Source organism: Phallusia mammillata, chromosome 3 (assembly GCF_965637545.1).
Source record: "Phallusia mammillata chromosome 3, kaPhaMamm4.hap1.1, whole genome shotgun sequence".
NCBI lineage: Eukaryota > Metazoa > Chordata > Ascidiacea > Phlebobranchia > Ascidiidae > Phallusia > Phallusia mammillata.
The window spans coordinates 25,257,568-25,285,150 of record NC_137254.1 but is presented as its reverse complement, the minus strand read 5'-3'; the positions used below and the strand labels follow the sequence as shown (position 1 = coordinate 25,285,150).

The 27,583-nt window shown below is 36.6% G+C and overlaps 2 protein-coding genes and 1 long non-coding RNA gene across 6 annotated transcripts; all 3 read right to left on the bottom strand.

Annotated features, from left to right (window-relative positions):
- Nucleotides 1–1,877: 1,877 nt before the first annotated feature.
- LOC145218496 (uncharacterized) lies at nucleotides 1,878–16,364 on the bottom strand. 2 transcript variants are annotated; one of them, XM_080085904.1, is made up of 21 exons: nucleotides 16,154–16,364; nucleotides 15,625–15,841; nucleotides 15,367–15,548; nucleotides 15,101–15,259; nucleotides 14,844–14,992; nucleotides 12,853–12,988; nucleotides 10,893–11,039; nucleotides 9,762–9,947; nucleotides 9,105–9,248; nucleotides 8,231–8,407; nucleotides 7,541–7,678; nucleotides 7,002–7,076; nucleotides 6,664–6,768; nucleotides 6,347–6,502; nucleotides 6,044–6,139; nucleotides 5,573–5,689; nucleotides 4,619–4,706; nucleotides 3,961–4,015; nucleotides 3,438–3,530; nucleotides 3,239–3,308; nucleotides 1,878–2,905 (listed from the first exon to the last, which is right to left on the bottom strand). In XM_080085904.1, exons 1-21 carry the CDS (start codon nucleotides 16,262–16,264, stop codon nucleotides 2,744–2,746), a joined length of 2,763 nt encoding a protein of 920 aa, XP_079942030.1. In that variant the 5' UTR covers nucleotides 16,265–16,364; the 3' UTR covers nucleotides 1,878–2,743. The 2 variants fall into 2 exon arrangements, with proteins under 2 accessions (XP_079942030.1, XP_079942031.1); XM_080085905.1 differs by having other exon boundaries at nucleotides 6,044–6,133; nucleotides 16,154–16,343.
- Nucleotides 16,365–18,997: 2,633 nt separating this feature from the next.
- Nucleotides 18,998–21,165, bottom strand: LOC145219181 (proteasome subunit alpha type-2-like). The gene is made up of 7 exons (XM_080086568.1): nucleotides 21,010–21,165; nucleotides 20,536–20,745; nucleotides 20,290–20,412; nucleotides 19,959–20,040; nucleotides 19,824–19,897; nucleotides 19,713–19,770; nucleotides 18,998–19,308 (listed from the first exon to the last, which is right to left on the bottom strand). The coding sequence occupies exons 1-7, from the start codon at nucleotides 21,045–21,047 to the stop codon at nucleotides 19,192–19,194; spliced, it is 702 nt and encodes a 233-aa protein (XP_079942694.1). The 5' UTR covers nucleotides 21,048–21,165; the 3' UTR covers nucleotides 18,998–19,191.
- A 1,590-nt stretch (nucleotides 21,166–22,755) lies between these two features.
- Nucleotides 22,756–24,509, bottom strand: LOC145220265 (uncharacterized). Of its 3 annotated transcripts, none has more exons than XR_013858058.1 (6): nucleotides 24,106–24,509; nucleotides 23,895–24,025; nucleotides 23,675–23,803; nucleotides 23,459–23,519; nucleotides 23,234–23,361; nucleotides 22,756–23,114 (listed from the first exon to the last, which is right to left on the bottom strand). It is a non-coding gene; the product is annotated as an uncharacterized LOC145220265 (long non-coding RNA). The 3 variants fall into 3 exon arrangements; XR_013858059.1 differs by having other exon boundaries at nucleotides 23,455–23,519; nucleotides 23,675–23,786; XR_013858057.1 differs by having other exon boundaries at nucleotides 23,675–23,786; nucleotides 24,106–24,356.
- Nucleotides 24,510–27,583: the final 3,074 nt, after the last annotated feature.

The following is a 27,583-nucleotide window of genomic DNA, read 5'->3' as shown; positions in this document are numbered from 1 at the left end:
ACTTTAAACTTTCAGATAATGAAATTGGTAACATTTGTTTAAAAACTGCAGACAAAACCTTTTCAAAAAAGAGTTATCCAAAAAAACTTATTTCCAACAAATGCTATTGACCACGACACACTTTACACAGCACACGGATGCGTTATCAAAAATTAATTTAAAATAGTCACACTTGGTCGTGCTACCAAACCTCTATCTACACTCAATAACGTAACGCCATTTACCTACATTATAGGCATAAAGCTGTCTAACCAAATGAGAATTGTCTATAATGAATGCAATAACCCAATATTGTATTCCACAATTTTGTTTTGAATGCCAAGTAATTACCTAAGAAGGGACACTAACGTAAGGGGACATTTTAGCATATTGCATTAATATTTTAACGCCCTTTTATCAGATCCAATGTTTTCATTGAAAGAAATTCCGCCAATAAAGCTATTGTTGCATGCAATTTTTATTCCTTACTACGCTTAACGTCATATCACCAAAACGGGACTGTTTATGACATAATTGACGAATTTTTTTTACTGCCACTATATAGTTCACTTAAAGATAGCCTATAGTGAAAGAAAGAAGTTCAAATAATTCCTAGGTTTTATGTACAAATTGTATGAGGACACTGATGCTCCGAGTACAGTGCAGTAAAATAAGACTATTGCGCTACAGTAGAGTTATGACGTAATAACCACTAGGCTAACAGACGTTCTATTAAAGTTATGTTTGCTGGAGGGGTGTTACAGCTTTTCTTTTGTTAATACTTGTTTTGAAACTGAATTTAAAATCTAAAGTATAACACTAAACGCACAGTTAAAAGATAGCTTGATATAAAGGTATAATACACATAAAAAGCATATAAGATAAAAACCTACGAAAGGATAACACTTGCTGACAAGATATGACAACTTTTCCAAACAGAAGTATAGGAAAACTAAATCCCTCTGACACACACACGCTTTCAGGCGCTTCTTTTACAAAACCGCTACCTGTGACTGCAACAACATTACAACGCAAAGTACCAATTACAATTTCTATGATTATCCTTGAGAATTTTCTACATGGCGTCAGTATAAAGTCCTCAAAATACCTCTTCAGCTGCTATTCGTAGTACTTCGAACACAAATAAACAAGTCAACAACGTGCACTTGCAGCCGCATTATTGAACACAACGCAATCACTGCTTAACAAACAGATGCTGCTTTCAGTGTACCGGCGCCTCTTGCGAAATGCAATCATTCTCAAGCCGCTGGCAGACGCCCCGAAATCACGCTCCCAATCGACTCAATGCGCTTCAAACGTGCTGATCTCTTTTTCCGTTGTGCCGCATGACAGTCAGGGTTCGCCGATCCCGCCAAAATCGGATTATTATCGGATGATCAGAGCTTATACTCATGAGTATTTGCTTGACAAGTGTCGTGTTATATTATGCCGCGATTTCAAGGAGCTGACGGGGAAAAAGAATTAACGGAATTTTTATCGGTATATTTTGTTGTGTTACCAAATGGCATTGATGAAAGGTAATATTGAACCAAAGCACTATTTTGAGTTTAGTTTGATATAAATTATGCAACACATTGCCATTATATTTCCGCTCTCAACGATATCTCTTGTAAGTGTCCAAAATTTTGAACAAAGATTTTTTTCTAATATAAATGTTTACATTCTTGTACAAACGTTATCCCAGGAGCTGAAAAGAGATAATAGTAAAAGTTGACAGTATGTCCACAACATTTGCACACAATTGCACAACTGCCTTTACTTTCCTGTACTAATTCACAGCCTCTATCAACCTTCATAACCTGTCAATACTTCAAACTGTTACTGCTTTGCTGAGTAACACACTCTTGTCTAAAAAAGTGAAATTAATCGCATACAAATAAACTGAACGAAAATATTGTATTCCAATCACCGCACACAATGGAAGTGTTTCTCACAAAATGTCTTGATCAACCGCTAAAGAGCTGGGCTACAAGTAAAAGCTACAATAGAAGAACACTAAACAGGGACAGAAAAGACAAAAGTATACAGCATATGGGCATTGTGAGCTTGCTAAGTACCCGGTTTTAGCTTAAAAAAGGGTTGAAACCAGTGGGAACATGCGCCAGGGGTTGGGCAGTAGAGAAAATGTTGCAAGGCCCTGTAATTATCCGTGGGAAAGAATAAAGTACACCAGCTGTCTATGCAGACATCGCATAAGGGGCAAGGGGACAAGACAAGTGCTACAGGATTATAAAGCAGTGAAAACATGATATTAAAATTCCTCGCTATAGTAGAGTAATAGTAAAACTACGGTAGTGTCTTGGAACAAGAGTAAGGGCGAAAGAATCAAATTAATACGTTACATTGTTCTATTGTGGTTTCATGTTTTATATTTTTTTAGGGTTTATTGCAGAATTTTTTGTTTGTTTGTTTATGTAATGTGCGTTTTTATTATTGCTTTAAGAGTTTAATCTGTTTAGTGTTCGACATTTGGTTACAGTGCAATGAAACAATACAAAAACGTGGACAGCGGGCAAGGAACACAAAATACGAATGTACAAATACAAACATAAAGATCAAACACAGAAAAAATAGCCTTTTTTCATAGCTACATAGAAATCATAGGGTCGAGGACCAGCGGTGCACAATTATATCCGTATAAGCAAACAATAAAGCACAACCTAATGCACGCGTTTTTTTTGTTGCTTTTTAAAAACAATGACATTTTGCCCGCGCTTTTTTCGCCGCCAGTGGGCGCTCGCACTCACATCACGGGGTCGACGGTTTTTCTTGTCTTCTTTCTGTTTTTGCCCCCCTTCTTCTTGCGGCCGCTCGCGGAGGAAGATTTTGCAGCCGAGACGGTCTCGAATGTAGGGGAGCACCCGATTGGCTGACGGCTAATCACCTTTCCCTTTGAACATGGGACCTAAAAATCCAAAGGCATTTTTTAAAGGATTACGAAAACCGCCACAACACAGTGCAAACTCTCATATCATGCAATAGAATCGTTAATTTCATATTAGGTTTGGCAGAAGTGTTGGAAAAGACTTCGTTACCATGGCAATTACAGTGACGGTGCACAAAATTCTGGCCTATTCTAGTTCTAGTCTTTTGTGCCTTTTGTGCAAGTAGGAATCTTTTCCTTATGTTAAGAAGCAAATGGTTAAAACATTTGTTTTTTACTTGTTAAAATATTAACAAAAGCTAAAAGCATTATTTCATGTCTTAGATTTAAAACACGTGATTAAGGTGTACTCACTGGTGCGGAACGGGTAACAGATTTGCTGCTTGTAGGGCGACCGTCAGAGAATTCGTCGCTGGCATCAGAGCTAAAACCCAAAGGAACATTTAATTGCAATAGTTTATACAACTTAAACACTATGGCATTGATCAACTTTTAGTGGGCTAACCCTTTTCTTACACGGGCAATTCATGTAACTACGGTAACAAGTTCTTACCTTCCAGTCAGAAGTTGTGGGCCATCCTCGTGGGGATAAACCATAGGATATTCTGGCGCGTCCAGAAATTTGCTGTCGTCCTCAGTGGGAGTGCTACGAGAAAGAAAAATGGTAAAACTTTTTTCCATTACCTTTATGCCCGACATTGGCGTATTAACAAGTTTTTTTGGCAAACAGATAAAACCCTGACTAAAGTGATCAAGATTGGAATTGTTGTTTGAGGTAAAATTGGTCAAAAAATCAAGTCAGTTTAAAAAGCGTCAGTTTAGAAAGTTGTTTTTCACAGTATTTTAGTTCGGAAGACTGTGGTGTGTTGCCGTAGGACCAAAAAACGTGTCATGTCCGAAAAAGGCAGTGTGGCAACGCATTTGGTCATTATCCACCAAATTCACCCTTCATAACGTTTCAACGATGCGCAGATATTTCAGGGTTGGTGATTGTTCAGTGACATTGTTTTGTTCTCCAAGCGAAATAAACTCAACTTAGCTTTAACTTATCTCAATATCAAATATAAACCACTTACATGTCAGGATCACGTCGATAGTTAACAGCAGGATCTGGTGAGCTGCTTAGTTCATCTACATACAAAAAAACGTTAAACAAGATAACCTACTTGAAAAGGGACAATGATCGGTCACAACCCATAAATGCGTTCAAATTTACCGGAATTGTGACGTAAGACACATGTATGACGTAGTAATGGATTATTGATCCACTCGTCTGCGCTGGTAACTAATTGCGTTAATTATAAAGCAGACTTAACCAAAGCAGGCATGTGTAGTTTTGGCTCCATAAAAAATTATTGCCTAAAAGCGTAAAGGTATCATGTATTTGCTATTCTTAAATCTTTTATAAAATTCATGTTTTTTCGTATTCAAATGATAATCTCCACAACGTCTTGTCTCAGTAATGTTAATATGCCTTTGTTTTGTTTTTATTTTAGTGACCGTGTTCGTGTTACAATTGAGACTATAATTTACGACGATTTTAACGAATACGTGTCGTTCCAGTAAGAAAGAAAGTTCTACTTTTTTTCACAGGGTTCGAACTCAGGACGCTCCCGGGGACGAATCCCGATCAAGGGTTTTTATATCTGTATGTGGGTCAGGCGCGCCGGATCATTTGGCCAATGTTCCACTGGGTGAACCAAATTTATTACTTGGTACACGAGCGCCACCTACCGTCGTTTGAGCTAGGATACGACATAGCGGTGAGAACTGTGCGATCAGTTGAACTGTGCACAAACTCGTTCAGCTGGTACTGTAGCATCTGCAAGTAAAAAATGGTTTAGTCAAAACTTACAAAGCAACATATACAAACAAAATGTAAGAAAAGCTGGACGGTACACTATATTATGACGTACATTATATACCTATGTTGCAAAGTACTTTCAATTACGGCCAACGACTGCATGTAACAGTACCTTTATAGCAAAAGGTAATTACATCCGTGATTATTGCAACCCCTAATCACAGCACTTAACGAACTGTATAATCATAGCGTGTCGAAATATGATATGAAAAAGCACATTGTACGCATTACGTTGTAATGGCGTTGTTCACTAATGCAAATTCCCAATTTTTGATACACTAGTTTGGGTGCTAACTGCTAGTAAAGAATCAATGTACAGAAAGATAGCCCTCAAAAATAAAAGATGCTTTGTTTTACATACAACCCACACATATCCTAATTCAGTACTTAAAACCTTTTGTCTCCAAACACATTTCCCTAGCACAACCATTAGCGGACCTAATGTGAGTGCAATAAATAAAAGTGATAAATGAATGGAGCTAAAAACTTACAAGTTTTTTAAGTTATGTAACTCTAAGTGTATTTAAAATGCTTCCAACAGGTTGTATAAACATTATAATTTTTGCAACAAAATTTACTGTAATACAAATTCTGCAGCTACTATGATTTACATTAACAAAGGGGTTATCATTACAGTACTTCAAGGTTTTGATTTCTGTGCCTTTAAATAATTGGTTGAGCACTAAACAAAACAAAAAACGCAACAACAGCACGTAAGGCTATGGGAAAAGGAAATGCAAGAGCACGCCGGCGTTGCTAAATGCTCAATGTAAACAATACGAAGCGTCTGCTACAGCATAAACACAAAGAAAACTTTAACTTACCGCATTTTCATCATTCAATGCTTTGTAATTTGCTTGTTCCAACTCCAACTTGTTCACAAGCTCCTGCTCTCTCTCATCCGATGCTGTTTTCTGTGCAGCAAGTTTCTTTTTTTCATCCTGAAAAGGGGATAAGTTTTAAAAATGCTGTTTAAAATGATGACAGTTCTGTTTATTAGGGTTTTTGATTACATTTGACTTTCGTATGCGTCAAAACCAACGACAAAGTTGTACATTTAAAGCATAAACTGGTACAGTAAACCTTGGTTAATCCGGGCTGTTTGGAGCAAAAAAATGATTAGTCGAAGATACGGATTAACTGATGTTGATCAGTTAAAGCTTTACCACATTACAAGTCATTTGTACCTGCAGTTTTGTCTGAATTGGGCAAAGATCCAGTTTACCAGAGGTTTACTGTATATGTTATGTTGGAACAAAAGTTCTATTGATACCCAGTTCAACATAAAAATTTACCCCATATAGCTGTTTGTATTTGATGTAGTGAGCATGCTCGGTCTGAATTGATTTCTCCATTTCCTCAAGTTTGCTTCTCAGGTTAGTAGCCTGCTCCTACAGAAAATCATCTTTAAAGGTAAACCATCATTTTGTTTTACTCAATTAAATTCTCCCATAAAATACAATGTAACAAGAACAAACCCTTTCAAGAATTTTAACATCAATTCAGCAATTTTAAAATTTAGTATAGTTTGGTTTTCCTTTAAATAAGCTCGTTGCCGACCAATCACTACTTTGGAATGTGTCATGTGATCAAATCACCTGCTCTTCAGCGTCAGGGTCAGCAATGGCCATCAACAGCTTGCCAATGCTGTTCATAAAACCTTGGTTCTCTGGTTCATCATCTCTTGGGCTGCCCACAGCACTTGTTGATTTATCTGCTGATTCAGTCTGACCCTTGGTACTTTGCTTTGCTTGCTAAGAAGCAAATATGAGTTGTATATGATTTGTTTAAAGAAAGACCAACACTTTTTGATTTCAGGCCAACTATACAGAATTGTGATAAAATGTGTTTGAATTTGGTTCATTTGGATTTACTATCGATAGATTTGGTTTATTTTGGATTCAAAAACACACACCTGCTGTTTAAATTTCTTGAGCTTCTTCTCAAGTTTGTGACATTCAACAAACTTGTCCTTGTAAGCATCAGCTCCCATGGAAAGTCTAGTTGTCAAATCCTCAACCTTCACATTTTAAAAGTAAAGCCATTGATATGCTACAATAAAAACTGAACATGTCTATACGGAAACCTGAATTAGGATGTCCTAAGTCAATTGCCTTGTTTATTTATTATACGTCACAGCATGTTATAAGGACAGCATGTTATATCTGATAAGCAATACTAAGAACATATTGGCATAGTTATGTAAATGCTTTGACCTATGTGTTGACATATGTAATGCAAAGGATAAAAAACCTGTGTTTTAAGGTCGGTAACCAGTTGATCTTTAGCATCTTTCTCTTCTTGATCCTTGGTGGTGGTAGCTTGCACCTTAAGCAACACTTTACATTAGAAAATGTCATCATTTGGTTGTTGAAAGTGTATTTTGCAAATGATAATGTAAATGTTTATTGATACATCTGAAAAAGGTCCTATAATCATGCAAAACATCAACCAATAATACAAAGATGGGTGAACTCTAATTTTGATCACAATATTCATTGCATTGTTTTTGTTTTTACTGTTTTTTTTAGTGACATTATGTTTTTTTCAGTAAGTAACTAGTCTGGAAAAAAAGAAAAAGTTTGATTTTATTTGAAGCAAAATACTTTATCTACTGTTAGGTTCTGTATCACCAATTCAAGATGAGAAGCTGTTCCATATGTTTTACATCCACATTTATGCCACAAACAAACAACTAAACCAGTCCATAGGCACTTATGCTTGAATATTGTATTTGGCAATGTGTAGAACAAAGCTTTAGTATAATATATATGAACTGGAATACCACCAACCTCGCTGTTGGCTTGCTTCTTCTTGGCAGTTTGAGTCTTTCTGCTGGTTTTGCTGGGCCTGATATCACAAATGCGAGTCGCTTGAGCAACAGCCGTGTCTGAGTCTTCAAGCTGTTTTCTCAGCAAAACAATTTGACCCTAAAAAGTATGGCATTGCTTTGGTTTGGTTTCAAGGACAATTCAATAAAAGTATACTAATATAATAAAATAGCACTTATTTTTTATGTGTCTCGGTATACACATTGTAGGAAGCAATGGCATAGTTTTGATTAATTTTGAGTTTAAGTTAGAGTTTGTTGTTGGTGCAGAATAGAGCACTAAGCAAAAATAGCAACTCACAATCATGTGCAGCCTAAAAGGAATATTGCTTGTAGTTCAAATCTACAGCTTGGGTTTAAATAGCATGTTATACACCAGTTTGGTAATCAGGTATTATAAGTATATTTGTCAAAAGTTCTATTTCTAGTTTAATAGCAGTGGTTCAGCCGGTTCGCTCCGGTTCTATAGAACCGTCTCACGAAATTTTATGAGATCAGTGAACCGGTTAGCATTACTGGTTACTGTCAATGGACTTTTTGTAACAGAACCAGCTGACAACAAAAATTGAATCCACCACTGTTTAATGGTTATGACCAAAATATTGACAAGTGAAATGTGTCAACAAATATGTAAAGAACACGTTCCACTTACATGCATTTCACATTCCATTTCTTCAGCTTCCCTGCGTTGGTTAAGTAGCTTCTGCTCATATTCACAGAGGGATTTTTCTGCCGCTTCTAGTTTATCTTCCACCGTTTCAAGTTGACTCTCAAGGGCATGAATGGTAGATTCTGCACCTTTTAACTCAGCAAGCAACGCCTCTTTGTCCTTGAAACAATTTATGTTTTAAGTAAACCTTTTATAAAAAGTCATAGTATGCCAGGCTCATTTGACTTGTAGTAATGCTTGGTGACCTGCTGATTCTGTATGATGCCTTTAATAGGCCTGGCGTACTATGATTTATATATGAGTGTGCCGTTATCACTTGTCTGCACAGACACTTCAGGGCTGATCCCAGTTATGAATTTATGTTCATCTTAACTGTTATAAAAAGCATTTAGTGTTTTGCATCTACATAATCACTGGTTTACATTAGTTCCTAATGCAGACAATACAGTTATTTGTCAAGCTTTTTTATGCAATTGACTGGACTTTTTTTCAACAAATGGTTACAGGTGGGATTTACTACCCCTATGCAATTAAATTGATTATGTGAATAATTGGCAAGCGAATAAATGCATTTGTCTGTATTATATAATTATAGCGTATTTAGTCACTGTGGACATTTGTTTTCTTAGCCAAGCTCTACGCATTGGAAATGGTCATTGAATTCCTAAAGTTCACATTATTACAACCACTTGGAATCTCATGTATATTTTGTTCATATTTATCAGGAATACCCCAAGCCCAAACACTTCTGGATTTTAAAGTACCACTTGGGGGCCAAGAAGTTGTCATACTGCATCGCAACAAAGCATGTAGTTTAGGCACATCCTACTATGTTAAATGAAACCTGAAAACTTACCTTTTTCAGTTGATGAAGGTCCATCATTAGCTGGTCACGGCTTGTCGATACATCAACAAGTTCTTGGCGTAGTAAGCGCTTTGATGCCTCCAAGGCGTTCACCTGCTCTGAACTATTTCTCATCGCATCGCGGATTGCATTGGACTATGAAATTTAGCATTATCATGATGAGTTGACAAAATTAAACACACCGTGTTGGTGAATTGTAAAAATAGAATAGGTAAATGCCAAAACAAGCAATTATAATCAGCTTAGTCACATTGACACTGTGTTTTACTTTAAGCACCTCAAAACAACGAAGCTAAATGAAAAATTATCCAATATTTAGCAGTTAAGTCAATTAAATCAGTGCTTCCCAACCAGGAAGAAATTTTAAAACTTAAGGAAAGGCATTTACTTTTATTTGTAAATAAACACTTTGCCTTTGGGAATACAACCTGTGAAGTTGATAAAATACCTAGTTTTAAATGATCTTTGTATGGTTTTGCATCTACTATGTAGTCTTTTGGGCAGGAATGAAAATGTTTTGAATTTTTTTTTAAGTGAGGAATTCATCGATAAAGGTTGGGATCCAATGAATTTAATGATCTCAAAGTGCCATGTTTTACCAGCAAATTTAAGCTAAAACAAAATCAATATTGTCTCGTAAAATTTTACCTCATTTCTGCATTTCTTGTTCACAGATTCAAGTTCTTTTTCTTTCTGTGCAAACTTTGCATTGACTTGTGTCAATTTCTGTTGTGTAGTTTGTATATTGTCCTTGGAAATCTGCAACTGCTGTCTAAGAGCCTCGACCAAGTCGGCCCCCTGTTGCCTAGAGATCTCAGTTTCAGTAAACTGGGTCTGTAAAAATTGTTTTCTGTTAATCACTCTCAAAATGTTGCAAAATGTGTAAACTTTTGTTGAATGTTTTTTTAACAAATCATGACCCAGACCATATTTCTGGTGAAGAACAAACTGTAAAAATTGATAAACAATTAAATCATTAAACCTGGTTGTTTTTAACCTGGTTATAATAAAGCTATAATACTTGTTTGATTAAATGTTTTTGTGAACTACAGGAAATTTAAGAATCTGAATTGAGGAAGTAAAGCATGGGGTTAATCGAGGGAGGCTGAATAACATATACCTTGTCTGTTACCATCAAGTTTAAACCGAAGTCTAAACAAAAAAGCTAGCCAAGTAGCAAGTAGTATACATTAAATTGAACCAATGCCTTAAGGCCAGTTTCCACTAATCAAATATTACAACAAAAATACTCTAATGGCTATTTAAAAAAAATCAATTACCGTATTTTACGGACCATAAAGCGCACCCGATGATAAGGCGCACTGTCAATAAATTGCTTTGATTAGTTTTTTGTTCATACATAAGGCGCACCGGACTATAGAACGCAACGTATTTTAAGGAGTATGGGTTACCGTATAAAGCTCAGCAAAGTCCCGTATAAAGCTCATAAAGCTCTGAATATCACAGTTGGTAGTTGCGTTTACCGTAGTTTTTGTGTAAGACGGTGGTTTATTTATATAATGATAGTATCGGTACTGGTTTTGAGTGTAGCCTAGGCAATTAAGCACTATTTGATCCATACATTAGGCGCACCGGCTTATAAGGCGCACGATCAATTTATGAGGAAAAAAAAGGATTTAGATTGCGCCTTATGGTCCGTAAAATACGGTACTTGTTATAGAATGGTTTATTGGTTTCAGTTGCTCGGACCAACTAAAGCAACCTTAATGTGGGCAAACATAAGCCTTTAACAACAAACATTAAAAACAATGCTGGTACCTTGAAAAGATCTCTTTCATCTTTGTATCTCCGCAGTTTGGCAACAAGTTCCTCATTCTTCTTTTCCAAGTCCTCAACTTGTTGCTTACTTTTCTTGTCATCTTTTTTGGCTGATTGACGCAGTTCATCGTGTTGAAGAGACAATGTCTGTGGTTTAACACAACATTAAAACCATTAATAAGTGTTTTTCATCTAATTGTTTCCTGTATTTTTTATGTTTGTTCTCATATGAAAATATTCTTTGAAATATTTGTGTGCATTTGAAGTATACACATACAATACGAAAAGAATGTTTGTGATATGTACAAAGATGCACGGTTTATTTGTTTTCGATTTAACATTTAAAGACTTATTGAACATTTTTATTTAAGCTATATCAGAGATAGCACCCCATCAGACTACACATGGATGCTTTTTATTGCACAATTATTGATTAATGCATAAGTACAAGAATAGCTTGACAAACACAAAGCTTTCAAGGTCATATCACAATAGCAAAAACTCCAGCATCATTTGAACACACAAAGAATCCAGTCTGCCAGTTGTGTATTGAGTTTCATGTAATACAAGCCAAAACACATAAAAAGGGCTCATTAAACAGCGGGTTTTTATCAAACGAACACCTGTGGACCTACACTATTTGGCATTCCAACTGTAATATGGCATAACAGGACTTATGAATGTACATGTCCAACATAAGTTACATCAAAAATATGTTTCTACATTGTATCTTTGGTTTTTTATTTGGACCTTGTTAACATACTCATATAGTAAGTTAACTCATTGCTAAAGTATTTGTCTGCTTTTGGATGTTGTTAGATAATAGTTGTGTAACATGTATTTTACAACTAACAAAAGGAAGTAGTTAGCACAAACATGCACAGATTTATGATAGCACATGACTGCAATCCATTATTATGTAACACACTAATAGACAAAAGCAAACAATAAATGCCATAAAACCCTGTACAGCTGCCATCTGGATATTCTAATTTCATATAATCAATACATAGTTGTATTTATGCATGTAGATATTGCACATGTTGCTTGATCAATGAGCAAAGAGCAGTTTTATGGGTTTACAATGTCACATGATTAGAAACAGACAAAGGCCAGCACATACAAATGTGACTGGGTAATCAGTGACCAATGACACTTAATGGTTAAACATATACCATTTCATGCTCTGACAAAACATACCTAGTTTTTACCTTACAACACAATAAACCTTAACAAGACCATTATAACATTGGTTCACCGATTTTTTTTCAATTTGAAGTGAAAATGTATGTAAGTAATGGAGATACAAGTATACTGTTTTACCACATTCAGTTATATCTGGTTGAAAGGGGAAAGTGATGACTGATAAAGCACCCATTATTGCACCACAGCCCCTATTATTCAAGGCTAGTGTGTCAAACCATTGAAGGTGACATTGAAGGTTTGTCATGAAGCACAGTATGAACCTGAAATCAACCATGGTGTTTAATCCACCAAAGGGCACATAAGGGTATTGATATTTCTTAATGACAGTGGATATTGTGTATACAACTGTAGGGTATAAATCAAGGCTGTGACTGTATTTGTGTGAAGCAAAGAGCATAAAAGTGTGCTTACACTATATTGGTAAGATCATTTAGCCAGATTATTTGACTGTTGCTTCTAAAACAAATAAATCAATATAGTTTTTCCCCATATATCAACCCTTTCTGCTTCTAAAAAAAAAATTGTAGAGACTTAAAAAAATATTTGTAAAGAGTATAATGAAAATAAAGAAAAGATAAACAGTTTGAAATATATTGTTTACATCCAAAAAAATAAATGTCAGAAACCACTATTATTTATAGAAGTGATTGTGAACACTGGTTTTGGTAACAGGTTAAAGCATACATGTTAAGCAGTAAATTCTCATAAAACGGTCACCAGACACAGTACACTTTACAAGTTAAACAATTCTTACCCGAATTTGATCAAGCATTTCAAGTCTAATGACTTCATTTCTTTGCACTTCGCTGTCTCTCTGTTGAATTTGTTCTAAATGCTTTTGAACAAGTTCTTCTTTTTCGTCTTCTGCTGCACGAATGTCCTCACGAAGGCTGCATACAAAAAATTTACATACTTTAAACCAGTGATTCTCAACTCATTTCAGGCCATGGACCACCAGTTCAATTAAATGAATACTGAGGAGCAGTCCGTTGTTAAGTAAGGATAAAGAAAGCATCCACAACAAGTATATTGGCTTAAATTGCCAAAACAAGAATAAGCTATTATCATACTAAATATTCAGCAAATTACATGTAACTATTTCCAGTTCATCGTCAAATATTATTAATGCTCTGTGAAAAATTGCATTGAACAATATTGTTAAATATCTCAGCCAGGTTTAATCAAGGAGTAGCATTTGTGTTTTGGAATGTTTGATAAACATACATATATACATGTTTAACACACATGTCAAATTATGTTATGATTTGAGTCACTCAGTTCACTACACAAAACATAATTTCGTTCATCTCCCATTAATGTATTTTGGGTTTTGTCATGGATGTATTTTAGGATTTTAAAAAAAATATAGAAAAAAAACAGTATTTGCAATTGTTACATTTACTTTCACATTTAAGGTAAACATTAGTCTTTGCTGTCATGCCTTATGGCAATACAATAAAACAGCATTTTTTTCCCAAACAAAAGGTACGCTGAAAAAAAACATGTTTGCAAACAAATATTTGTGTGGCCTACAGATTATTACCACCTACCCATAACAACAACATTAGATGCATCAATTGTGTGTCACTATGAGTTATGACAAAGAGGATATGATGACATCACAAGATGCCTACTCACATACAAGCTGATGTCATGTTATGCGTAGCTGTTAGCTTGCACACCCAAACATGAATCTGTGTTTATGCATTTTGCTGCATAAAGCAGTGATTCTGGGTGTCGCTAATATTCACTTTGCAAATCGCTACTCACATTTCATGTTTTGATTGTCAAAATATGTGGTTTAATTAACTCAATTTGCAGCATATTCATTTCCAAAAGTTATCTCACTCTTATGGTCAAATGTAATACAAAGTCTTTACAATAAAATGTGGTTCGTCGTTACACAGTCAAGACAGCCAAACAGCTTATTTTCCCATCTCATGAGTGGAAGCTGCTTGTCCAAATGTATGTTGGCATAAAAAGCTTCCACTCAGAGCTTATTTTTTTTTCAAAAGAATTCTAACCCTTCTCAATCAATCAAAACAAATTATATGCAAACATTCCAGATAACTACAAATCGTTTAACTCAGTGGTTCTTAACCTTTTTGGTGTGGTTTCCCACTAAAGTAAATCACCAAGTTCGAATTTCCCCCTCTGTTATTTTTATAATGATGTTTTGTGCCCAACATTAACAAGAAAAATTATTCTTTAATCGAAATAATTTTGTGAAGCAATTTAGTCAGGACTCAGGACTTTCAAGGCATACTGCAATCTTATTTAGTTTGCATGGTGATTTCGTGAGAAGTAAAATCATGTGGAATTTTGAAAAATCTCATGTGCTTACATTAGTCATTTATTGCATCACAATCAACAGATCAAATGCATTTATTCGCGAACAATAACAAAGTCATTGATACTTTTAGTAATGTCTGTGACGTAACAAACGATTATTGGAGGTTTATGCGCCTTGTAAAACTAGGTGAAGTTAATCTTACATGTTGTTGCGGAAAATATTGTAACTTTCAACGGTTAATTTCAACTCACGGGCCCGAGTTTGGTGACTTCTGACTCACATAATTTCCCTCTAAAAACATTAAATTTCCCAAAATTTCCCACCGGTTAAGAACCACTGGTTTAACTTATATCAGTGTCTTGCATATCCTAACCCTAATGCCTTCAATGTTCAATTTAGGCATGTCACATTATTTTAGGTGTTTCAGAAGTTTTTAAAATACTAGTACCCACCATTCTATTTCATCCTGAAGCTTCTCAACAGTTTCTTCAGTCTCTGCTAGCATTGACTTGGTCTTTTCAATGCGTTTGTCAGCTTTGGACAGTCGTTTTGTGATCTTCTCATGTTCAGCAGTAAGCTTCTCCAGCTGCTTTTCAAGCTCCTGTAAGCCAGTTCAACATTAACAGCTGAAGCACATTTAGTAATCAATATTTATTAGCCAAAAATAATGGTGGTTAAAATTGCAAGTATTATGGCAGATTGGATATACCATATTAATGGCTTGTTCATTTTTCAGTTTGTCCTCTGTTGTCTGCATGTCTGTAATGACTTTATCCATTTCACTTTCAAGTTCTTGCTTGGCTGACTCTAGGCCACCAATAGTTTCATGCAGTTTGTCTTTCTCCAAATTGACCTTGTTCAGTTGTTCCTTAAAAAAAAAATTGTTTTAAAAAAGCCATGCAACACACCAAACGCTGAAGTCTTTCTTGTAGCTTAAACCAACACAAAGTTATTGACAAGATTTTTTTTAGTTACCTGAAGTGCATCTGATTTGGTCTTCAATATAATCAGGCCATTTTCGTCTTCCACTTCTACAAGGTTGTCATTTTCAGTCGACATTCGAAACTGAAAAGGGGTGCTGGCCCCTCTTACGTATCCTTGTTTAGTGACGTAGCAAAATTGATAGAACTCATTGTCATCACCAGGAAGTTGATAGGCTGAAACAAGGCAAGAACACTTTTTGTTTAATGATCAAATAATAAAATCACATAACACAGGATAGTCTGTTTTTACCTTGGAAGGTTACAGTTTGGGATTTGTTTCCAGTGCTATCCTCTTGCAGGGGTTTAGGAGCCCAAATATAGGTGGAATAGTCTCTTGGGCTTGCCCAACCAACCCTGAAAAGACCAACCCAGTCTCTAGAGGAAGGTTCAATTGTTTCGGTGACAATGTATGTCACTTTGACATCTTTTTCTGGAGGATAGAAATCTGGCACATCTGGGAATATGACCTGTGAATAAATCCAATATAAGTTAAGGTCCTGGAAAGAAAGAAAAATCTACAAATTGTCCACATATAATTATGTCTAAACCTTTAAATAAGAATCATTTACTCCGTTTTTTGGTATTTGACTTTAAATTTTATTCATATAAGACACTGATTACTGATACTGCACTTTAAATAAATTAAATATTTTAAAAAGTGAAATGACTTGTAATGTATGATTAAAGCATTAAAAATAAATCACGCAATATCCTTTTGAATTACAATTTGTTTATTTTATTTGTCAAATATGTTTTGATTTTGATTTGCACAAATTAACCTGTGAAAAGTTGCTAATTGCCATTTCATGAGCTCCAAAAGATTCAGGTATGAAAGGAGCATCTGATGAGTTGATCATTTCAACCTGCGAAGTTACATTGGTGTCCGCCATAGTTAGACAAAAACAGTTTCCTAATTTGAAAGTAAAATAATCTGAAAAACAAACTATATCAGCCAAATCTACCTGAAATACTAAACAGAAAGTATTTGACTGATGAAACGCATTAGTTATTGTACGAATGAAAAATATAATACTTATCATAAGGAACAAACACAGCTATCTGATATACCATAAACAAACGCAAAAGTGTTGGAACAACCCTTTTATAAGTTCTGTCTGGTGTCTGCAGTGCCAGTGCATTCTAAATAAAACAAGTCTATATCCGCTGTGAAATCCAGGGTTAACAACTCCCTGCTGATGACAAGTAAATCGCATATCGAGTGACCTTAACAACAACAGATGCACTTGCAACAAAAGTATTTCGGGTGCGGCGAACCAAGGTCTTTCTCTATTGTTGTGTTGATGGCGGTCAGCTGACTTTGTTGATGTTTTGACAGTGACGTAAATTGATTCACAACGATTCGAAATTGATAGTTCCCTTTTCAGCTATTTTGCAAGGACAGTGATTTAGTTCCCTTTTCGGTAGTTGTGAGCGTTTACAAATTACTCATCGTTTGTAAATTTTTTTTATCAGGTCTTTGAACTTCAAACAAAAGGTACTTAAATTTGGATTTGTTTGTTTGATTATTATCAATTATCCCCGGTTAGCGGGCAATTCCTAAATGTGGCATAGACTTTTACGATAAGTCTGCCATTGATCTGCCTGTTTTATTAGAATTTCGTTGAATCACATTTAGATTTTGGCGACGTAAAAAAATGTTTTTTTAGAACCCATTCAGTTCCAATAGGAAAGAACGATGTCGCTTCGATTTCCAAGCTCAGGAAAACATAAAGTGGTCTGAACATGCTTCGCTACCAACTACGCGAATTCAAAATAATCGCAAAAACACGGCTTCGTGCAAAAGAATGTGCATGTGCACCTTGGTGAAAAATTTCGATTATGTCACTATCAGCACTCTTCACCCAGATCACGTGACTCCAGAAACAAAGCTCGAATCTCGCTATACATCATCTAACGCAGGGGTGTCCAACCTTTTTGGCCAAAGGGCCACATGCGGTTTACGAATGATTGCGCGGGCCACTTAAGTGTTACTGGCTAACTGCTAGTTTGGAATCGTAGAAATAGCTATCTTATAATTTCTAATTAAAATCCTCACACCGAAATTCTAATCTTAGAAATGTGTATTATCCTCGTTTACAGTTATAAGAACAATAAACACACCAAGATATAGTAAAGTCAACAAAGTTTTTCCCACACGTCGACATTTCAATGTGAAGTTTGGCACTGTTTTTCTCTAACAAGTTTGGCAATATTCGGCGAGATGGACGATGGAGCAATGCGAAGCGATTTTTTTCCCTATGACTGTCAGAAATTACTGATCTCGCAGGGGATTTAAAGCAGGGAGTCAAACCGGAACTGAACCCGAACCCGCGAACCGGTTTGAGCGGTTAATTTCGTTAAACCCGAACCGAACCCGAACCGCCAATTACAATTTTCTAAAAACCCGAACCGGAGTTGAACCCCATATTTTGTTTGGCGTTGGACCCGAACCGGAACCGAACCAGTAAAAATTGCAGTCTGTTCTAAATTTTGTGATTTTTTAAAAATAGCGCACCGAAAAACACACGAGATAACACTTGTCAAAAAACAGGGCGTGTCAAAAATAATAGTACATTGGCAAAATTCTTTTGGAGTTTGATTAGGCCAGGTACATGGGCGCCGGCAGAAAATTTTGCAAGAGGGGGCAAATTTTGGCTGATACTTTACCGCATCAAGAATTTGTTACATATGAAGCCATAAATCGTGTACTTTACAATTGAGTTGCCTAAAAGTTAAAGCATTGAACGATGTCACAAATCCCCGCGCTGCCAAGTTAATTAGGTTTGCTGCTAAATATGTTAAATTGAGGTACACTGAAATTCCAAGGGGGGGCAAGTGCCCCCTCTTGCCCCTACGTGGCGGCGCCCATGGCCAGGTAGATGATGGGTTGCATTTAATGAAACAAATACAAATTTGAACCGGTTCAAAAACCGCAAACCGGTTCAAACCGGATAATTTCCCCAAACCGGAACAAAACTCGAACCCGAAAATATACATTTTTAAAAACCGGAGCCGAACCCGAACCCTTAAAAACAAAACCAAGTGAACCAAAACTGAACCTGAACCCATATGGCAAGCGGTTCGACTCCCTGTTTAAAGTCACATGTCAACCTTTCTCGGAAAGTTCTGTTAGCGTTACTTGCTTTTTGTTTCCCGTTTGGCATAATCTATATCACTGCAGAGTGCGGAAGATGTTTTACTGCCAAATGCGTTTTGCGCGAGTCTCTGATACCAGATGTATCTCAATGAACCAAGAAACATTACTGACTGACTCTTGAAGCACGAGTCAGATTGTGACATAAAAATATGAAAATTGTGATACGTAACAATGCGCATTGTGACGCAATAAAAGTAACTTCAAAGTTGTGTATAACTACTCTATTAACAAAGAAACAAAGTAAACAATAATTGCCAATTTTTCATAATAAATGTTCCGCATAAATTACGTAGGCGATTAAGTTGCCAATATGAGTCATTTCAAAAAATACTACGCGGGCCACTCAGAACCTTCCAGCGGGCCACGGCCACGGGTTGGACACCCCTGATCTAACGTCTTTTAAATGTTATCAAAATCATAAACTAAAACTAACTGCTAGTGTAGACGAAACCAACGTTACAGTGACTAGACAAACTTGTAGTTTTATTTCCTTGCGAACATAATTATCGCTAAGTATATGTTCAGACTCGCGCAACAAACGAAAAAGCCAATCACATTTGAACTTCCAAAATAGCAACAATAAGTAAACAAGGATTCGTTTCTACGATCACTTGCATTAGTAGTAGGTCAAATAAACCCATTTAACGCAAATTTGGAACTTCATGCAATGGATGCCAAGTAGTCCTTGACCTCTGATGGTGTAAGACGGTGGAAGCCATCAGCGTTAGAAATACCAACTTCAATGTTGTCTTCCGTCATTTGACCCTCAAACGATTCCTAAAGAAACATATTGCAATATCACCAGTATATAACTTTTTCTTACTTTTGCCTTGTACTAAAGAGTGCCCAAAAGTGAAACAAAAATTATGCAGTTTCACGATATATTCAGTAAACCTAGGTTAAACCGGATTTGGTTAACTTGGATCTTCACCTAATCTCAACAAATTTTTGGGTCCAAATGGGTCCAGGTTAACCAAGGTGTACTGTAGTTCCATTCCAATTTTTTTGTAGTTTTAGTAGTTCAAAACACTGATCTGCTCATAATTCTTGTGATAAGTATTCTAGTTTACTGACAATACTTTTACGAAAAAAGTTTACTAAACAAACATGTCATTTGTGACAAACATATGTAAGGCACTTGTTTTATTGTTCTACACTTGTTTATAGAAGTTTACACCAACCTTTAAAGTCAGTATTGCAGTATGCACAGCATCCTCAAGTTCTAACTCTTCGTTGTACCTAAAATTACAGCAAAAGTAACAACTGTTCTGGTTTAGAATGTTAAGGTTTACCTTTTCTCAAGAAATGATTTTCCATTTAGATGATTCTTGCCTAGTGCTGTGGCCTTCCATGCAAAGTAAGCACCCTGGAAGAAGAAAAAAATACATGCAGCACCATTCCTTCAAATAGCATCGAAACACACTTACCGAAGGATCACATTGAAAAAGATAGGGTCTGTTATTGTCCCACCCACATATTAAAAGCGATACGCCGAATGGCCTGACTCCACTGAAAGCAAAAATCAAAATGACTTACATTTTGGGTGTGTTAGCCAACAACAAGTGCCAAAAAACAGTGCATGGCAACATGCAAGCCTAATAAGTTTGATAATCTTAGGTAAAAATGTTTTAAGTTTCAACATTGTATTGTTGTATAGTGTCCACAATGTCAGGTGTATACGCGAGCATGTATACGCTTCTGGAATGCTTTGTTGAATAAACACACAGTTTAATGGGAAATAAAATGAAGAATAATTACCCAGTTTGTGTAAACTCCTGCATGACAGAAGCTATCCTTTGCACAAGCTGTGTAGTGGGAATGCTTTCCTGATATTGCCGAAAATACATCTGTGCAATTTTTCTCGCACGGCTCAGCAAAACCCTGTAGAGATATTTTTTTATGAAACCCTCCTTTACAGACAAAAATAACATAACAATGTACAAGCATACCCTAAGAAAATAGTGTTCAGTCTAAAGGTTGTGACTTTTTAAAAACAAGTTCTACCTGTAGTCTGGACCCATTCCACTGTATACCATTCCAATTTTATCTGTGATTGGTTCAATTTTATGAATGCTGTGCTCATCATAGAGAATCGATTTATGCTTTTTTTCTGTTGCTATTACAACCCCATTCAGTGCCTTTATTCCAACAGATGGAGATCCAGCAGTAACAGCATTCAGTGCATACTCAATTTGGACAAGCTTTCCACTTGGACTGAAGATGCACACAAGTATAATCAAATGTTGTGTTAAAAAATAGTGCTCTACCAATAGGAGGTTAATCATTCAACCCTTCAGGCTTCAAACAGGCAAAAATATTTGACATGATTATTAGGCAAGAAAAAGACAGATTAAGTATTTAAGAAATTCAGAGTACCGCCTATTTTAAAGTCGTAACTGATGTTTTAAATGAAAATAAAGAAAACCGTCACACTTTTTAAAAATGCCATTTACTTAAGTTGCGGGCTTAGTGGCTTACCTGAATGTAGTAAGAGAAAAACTGTATCTCTCCGTCATTGTATGGCTGTTGTGTAATTCTTAGTCAAAAACTTTTGTCAGTAAACCACCAAATCGTACAATAAAGATTACTTTGCCTGATTACTAAGAGTTTGTTAAGAATTAAGTTTACAAAATTTCCCCATCATGGTGGCAAAATTTATCCTAAACCTTACAACCATATTTCTATTCTTTTCATGAAATACTGAACTAACGTTTTGGGTGCTTGTCCACAGCCATATCTTCAAGAAATCGACGTTTTCGTACCGTTTTTTTATAGCCCCTACAAAAGAAATCACCAATGTTTTCGTTTTCCGTATTCTGTTTTTTTTTTCAACAAAATAAATAGTATTTATCGCGCGTAAGTAGAAACAAATTTATGAATTGTTTATCAAATAGTTGGTGATATTTACGTATTATGTGATTATAAAACGAACGTTGCTTTGCCTGCTATGTTGTTTTTACTTTTATATCATTGTTAATGTATATTTACATTTTGTACAAACTTTGTGAAATTTTATAAGAAGACAAAACAGTACACATCAGTGATGCGATGAGCTTTCAAAAAGTAGCTTGTTACAGAACGTGCACAAACGGGTAAGTTTGTTTTCTTGTGCGATTTTCAATCGGTAAACCGCAACATTTATCACTTAGGAATAAGCAAAACTCAAACAACGGTTTATTAGACCAGGGGTCGGCAACCTTTTTTCTACTGCGGACCGGTTTTTAAAACTGAATTTTTTTGGCGGACCGGCCTTCAAAATACTACAAATATTTATCAATAAAAACGCATAAATTTGTTTATCATCCTCGGAATATATGGGCAAAATGCTTTAAAGCATTCATCCGGAAAAATTGTACGGCCCGGTAACGAAGTCGTCGCGGACCGGTACCGGGCCGCGGACCGGCGGTTGCCGACCACTGTATTAGACTATACATGGGATGGGGTTGCACCCTTGGCAAGCGAATCCGATAAAAGTTTACTATTTTCTTTACCAGCTGATGTAGGTGCAAGATTTTGGAGAGGTATTGATGGATTTGGATTTGCCTTTCCCATTGGTTCGACTTTTGAAAGGGCGCCTTTGGGAAAAAGTCGTTTGCGATAATCACGAAAGGAGAAAATAAAAAATATTATATTTAAGAGCTTGATAATATGGTAACAAAGAGATGTAAACGAAAGAGATGCCCAAGTTGTAATATTCTTGGCAAATATAATGAAAAGGGCAATCATTAGAATGTCGGCGAAAATAACCACGGCTGTGCACACACTAATGCGGACCACGGTTTTACGTACTCTCAGGCAGGCCCCACGAGAGGGGGGTGCAGCCGGTGCGCCGCACCGGGGCCCATGAGAGTCTAGGGGGCCCATAATTATTAAGTTGAAGATTACAGGGTGATGAAATGTGTACTTTTAAAATTATTTAGAAACTGAAAAAAGTTGATGCTGATCGCCGAATGTGGAGTTTGATTTGTTTGCAGTGCAACTCTATGCAACACTAGAAGAACCGGTGTGTTGTAACAACACGCCAATTTTGAAGCCGTATACAACACACGACACACCGAGCCGTGTTGCGAGGCGGTGTGTTGTTTGGAGGTGTGTTGTTACACGACACGCCTGCCGTGTTGTTTGAAGCTGCAGTTTCGCGACACACCTGGTGTGTCGTTTGAACACACTCATACAACACGCGTGTTGCGTGTTGTTTAGAGCTATAAAGCATGACACACCAAATACCGTTTTGTATTTTATTGTAAACAGTAACGTACCAACGAAATAGCGCATATATCGAAGAGACAGAACATAACGTTTGACAGAACAAACAAAACAAAGTTATGGCATGAATAGTAACGGTGGGGGAAACACAGGTAAAACATAAACGCGAAAACAAAACTTTAACTGCATGCCAGATGCTATATAATTGTAATGTACTCAACAAGGTATGTGGCACATGCACAGTGATGGCATGTTCAATATCACTACAATAAAAATAACAAGTATTACAATGAAAAATTAAAACCATAAGAAAACCTGTTCATTTCATTCTTATTGACAATAACACATGGATAACCAGGGGATGTTGCAAACTGGTCCTGTCAAGTAAATAAGCAGTTATCAAACATGGTGTTACTGCCAGTTAATGTGATTGTAATAGTTAAGGTTACATGAAATCAAAGTTTGTTGGAGTTACTAATGGATCTAATCAAAATACCTGTGTTTCAAAGATGACAACATTTCTTTTTTCATAGCAATTTCCTTTCACAAACAAGCAGCCAGCCTTTGATTATATCCAAAGGTTTCCCCTATGGGACTTTTGAGAACATCAGTTACGTTTACCATCTGCAAAACAGTATATATTCAAAATAAAACACCGTATATATTCAAAATATGCTAAAGAAAGAGGTCGATTAGTTAAAAGACAATTATACTCACTCACCACATGACTTTTCAAGATTTCTGGTAGCAAGTGATATTGAGTGTCCCTTAATGTTGATTGTCTAAATCCAAAGTAATGTATCCACTATCCATCAACAAAAACACTAGAACAATATGTTATTGCACAATAAAAGAAGATGTATTTGTTCAAATCTAACCACCTCAAACATGATTACTTGTTTGCAACACCGCCATAAACATTGGGTTTAATACCTACCACATGCCGCCTTTGTAACAAAATTAGTTCCTTAATAAAATTCCCTTGGTTGTTCAATAATCCAGGTTATACACAGTAAAGTCAGTTGTATCATTGGGTTTTGTACAGGACTCTGCAACAAATTAAACACTTGAAATACATAATTATTAAGCAGAAAGTTCTGGTATAAAGGAATTGATATAGTGGTAAGTTAAATTCTTTATCACTTTCAAACACTTACCAACAGAACTGTAATAATTTGGCCAAAAATGCAAATAGAGATCACTTGAATGCATGTTTTGTATGTGTTCCACTTGATAGTGATACTAAGAAACCACTTCGCTCAGTCATTTGATTACAGTCTACTCTAGCCTAATACAAAAAAAAACAAGCTATTATGGTTTATACATGCAGTCATGCACAAATATATGTAAAACTGTAAATATACGAACCTTTATTAGATTTGCAACACCATCCTGTTCACATTGTCCGTCTTGAATACATTAAAACTTGTCAATTAATACTCAATTAGCTCCTATTAGCCTTGATATTAAGTCTCTTAACAATTTACTAAGTTTAAGTCAATCAAAAGAAAAAATGGAATCTAAAAGCCATTTCGTGCGTTCCCGCCGTTACGGTTGAGTGACTTCCAAGCCAGACGGAAAGAAAAAAAGCAACAAAACAACACGGCGGCGTGTTGTTCTGTGTTTCTGGACTTGAAACCGATCACCTTGACATCAATCAACACACCTGGCGTGCTGTCCGTCCTGTGCGGCGTGTCGTTTAGCGAATACACATCGATTATCGCGGTAACAACACACCTGCCGTGTTCTTAGAACACACCGATAGTGTGGTTGAAACACACCGGCGAAAGAGATGCCCAAGTTGTAATATTCTTGGCAAATATAATGAAAAGGGCAATCATTAGAATGTCGGCGAAAATAACCACGGCTGTGCACACACTAATGCGGACCACGGTTTTACGTACTCTCAGGCAGGCCCCACGAGAGGGGGGTGCAGCCGGTGCGCCGCACCGGGGCCCATGAGAGTCTAGGGGGCCCATAATTATTAAGTTGAAGATTACAGGGTGATGAAATGTGTACTTTTAAAATTATTTAGAAACTGAAAAAAGTTGATGCTGTTTGCCGAATGTGGAGTTTGATTTGTTTGCAGTGCAACTCTATGCAACAAGTTTTATTATTGTTACGTTGGTGCATGCGCGAATTTTAGCGAGATCTCTTATTGATGTTTCTACTTTATTGTGCCACAGTTGTGTCCGTTGTTTGGTAAGAATTATGCACATTTGCGCTGACTATATAGTGCTGGTGAGTTTTCTGGACGTAGCATTTGTTACACGTATTTGATTTGGTCACAGCTTTGGTAGTAAGCGAGGTACTTTATTGGACCATATTTGTTAACGTACATAAACGATAAAGCGACAGTTATGTGTGTGTGTGTGAAGACGTTTACTTTGCTCTCTGCCTTCGACCCTTCGTATTAACATTTTTAATTGGTCTGTACGTACCTGTGAAAATTACCGTCAAAGCAGTTATTATTTTAAACAAATTAGCAGCAATGGGGTCTCATGTCCGACTTAAGTCACATTTTTCGAAAGCTTGACTTGACTTGAGTCTTCTCAGCTGTGAAAAGTCTTGGCTTGACTCGGTATACCAACAAAAACAGGAAATCTTTTACCAGATAACCTGTTCAGTTGGCTTTAACCAAACAATAGCAGAACTTTACTGTGCGATTTGTAGGTATTTTTGTTGGTATACCGAGTACATTTTATATTTTTGTGGTCATTTCATCCGGCCCTCGACCATATTTTTTGGTTTGCGAAATCGTATTGGTAACTTTGTAACATTCAAAAATTAAACTACTCCCTACGAAAGTTTTCCTGTCGCGATATGTGGAATTGATATTACCTTGTTTCATAAGATTACAACGCCTATGATTGATTCAAAGCCAGTTTGTTACATCACAGACAAGACTACAAGTGCTGATTGTGCGCAAACAATTGCCTTCCTAGGTTACTTGTGACGTAATATACAAGCATTGCTCGTAAGATGAGACTAACTATATCAGGGGACGGCAACCATTGGCACGCTAGGAGGTATTTTATGGCACGCCAACCGATTTGTGTGTTTATATTGAAGTGACAATTTAACCTGTTACACTGCTTGTTTATAGTTTTTATCATGCCATGGTCTTAAAATTCAGCCTTTGGCACGCGTCGCCTATAAGGTTGCCGACCCTTGAACTATACAGTTTAACAGTCGCATTACCAGATTTTGGGATTGTAGAAATACCATGTCTTGGCGCTGAAAAAAGTTTGTGGTGACCCCTGGTTTAAGCGAACACAGTACATGTCAAGACCAATATTTGCTTTTGAGCGTTTACTTTGTTGTACGAACGCTATAGTGCATGCAGTAAAAAGAATTTTAGGTTTTTAAAACTGTAAAGGTTTGACGTTATTGTCCAAGCTGTTTAATGAGTGCGGCTAGCTTGCTTTTGTTTGTTCTTTTGGCGAATAAACGTATTAAACCCTTGATCATCAGCACACAAATAGTGTTCAAAGGGGGGGGCCAGAAATTGACTTGCACCAGCATATTTTTTTTCTCTCCAGGGCCCTGCTCTCAGGTAGTGATGCACCGAAGTTTCGGTTGGCCAAAACATTTGCCGAATCCGTGGTTTTCCAATGTTTCGGTTTCGGCCCGAACTTTTTTGAAAATTCGGCCGAAACCGAACTTTTTTATTGCATTCAATTAGGGCCTTAAATGTCATTTTCGCCCATACGAAACATCATAAACTAACTATTTATTGTTTATATAAAATACGAGCCAAGTTGTTTACAAAATATTATATGTTTAGTAAAGCCTACGCATTATGAAAGTGATTTCAGTTTGTCAAAATTGAGTTCACTCACATCAACAACACAAGGTTCAGTTGAAAACTGCCATAAGAAAGGGGATTTTAGGTTCGGCCTAATTCGGCCGAAATTATTCGGCCTCATGGCCGAATATTCGGTTTCGGCCCGAACCTTTTTAGGCGGGTTCGGTGCATCACTACTCTCAGGTCACTGATTCGTTTTGTTAAAGGAGCAATGCAAAGAGGCAAGATACACAATTGGCACAGTGTGTAAGTAATTGTGGCAATGACCAATAAAACGTTTATTTTGGAATTAGCGTCGTGGCACATTCCGTTTATAACAGCGTTTTCCCTTAACAATGAGATTACAAGTACTACAACTTGGCTGATTGTGACTAATGTCAAAGTGGTGTATTTCAGTACGGCAACCGCTTTTGTGACCCATAGTTGCTGAAAAGTGATGTCTTTGTGCAGAGACGATTGGCGCAACCATAGTGTTATAAAAATCATTAGGTTGATCAAAATGATGAAAACCGGTCGGATTGTAAAGTATATCGCACACCAGAGCCAACTGAAACCGGTAAAGTATATGTTTACGGCCAGATATGATTCGCTGATAAAAATGGTTGCAGTTGATGCTGAAAGCAAACGGTTGGTTAGTTTGATTGTTTGGCAATTTCTTCTGCTGCGAAACTGGTAGACGATGGTAGAAACCAAGATGAGAAGAGTTGCAATAAACACAGGAGGAAAGATAGCTTACTCGTATGGGCCGGATCCAAATTCTTCAGCGATGTTGTTTGTTGTTTGGGTTGTGTTTTTTGTTGTAGCTTTCAGTTGATTTCCATACCGGCAGCTGAAATATTTCAGATGATCACAGAAAGTCTTTTCTTAGAAAACCTGGAAAATAAGACAATTTACCTATATAAACAAACTATATACAGTAAACCTAGGTTTATCCGGACCCGCTTGGACCAAAAAAGTTGTCCGGATTGGTCTAAGATCCGGATTACCCGTGTCGGTTAGTTCAAGTCTTACCATACAAATCATTCGTACCTCGAGTTT

What these genes read in the sequence shown, in the direction of transcription:
- LOC145218496 (XM_080085904.1), bottom strand. Translation starts at nt 16,264, where the DNA reads ATGGCGGACACCAATGTAACTTCGCAGGTTGAAATGATCAACTCATCA. An exon ending in CAATTAGCAACTTTTCACAG is followed by an intron (nt 15,842 to 16,153) that starts GTTAATTTGTGC and finishes ATTTATTCACAG; the next exon opens with GTCATATTCCCAGATGTGCC. An exon ending in ACCCTGACGCTGAAGAGCAG is followed by an intron (nt 6,140 to 6,346) that starts GTGATTTGATCA and finishes GATTTTCTGTAG; the next exon opens with GAGCAGGCTACTAACCTGAG.
- LOC145219181 (XM_080086568.1), bottom strand. Translation starts at nt 21,047, where the DNA reads ATGACGGAGAGATACAGTTTTTCTCTTACTACATTCAG. An exon ending in CAGGAGTTTACACAAACTGG is followed by an intron (nt 20,041 to 20,289) that starts GTAATTATTCTT and finishes TTTTGCTTTCAG; the next exon opens with TGGAGTCAGGCCATTCGGCG. An exon ending in AAATCATTTCTTGAGAAAAG is followed by an intron (nt 19,771 to 19,823) that starts GTAAACCTTAAC and finishes CTGTAATTTTAG; the next exon opens with GTACAACGAAGAGTTAGAAC.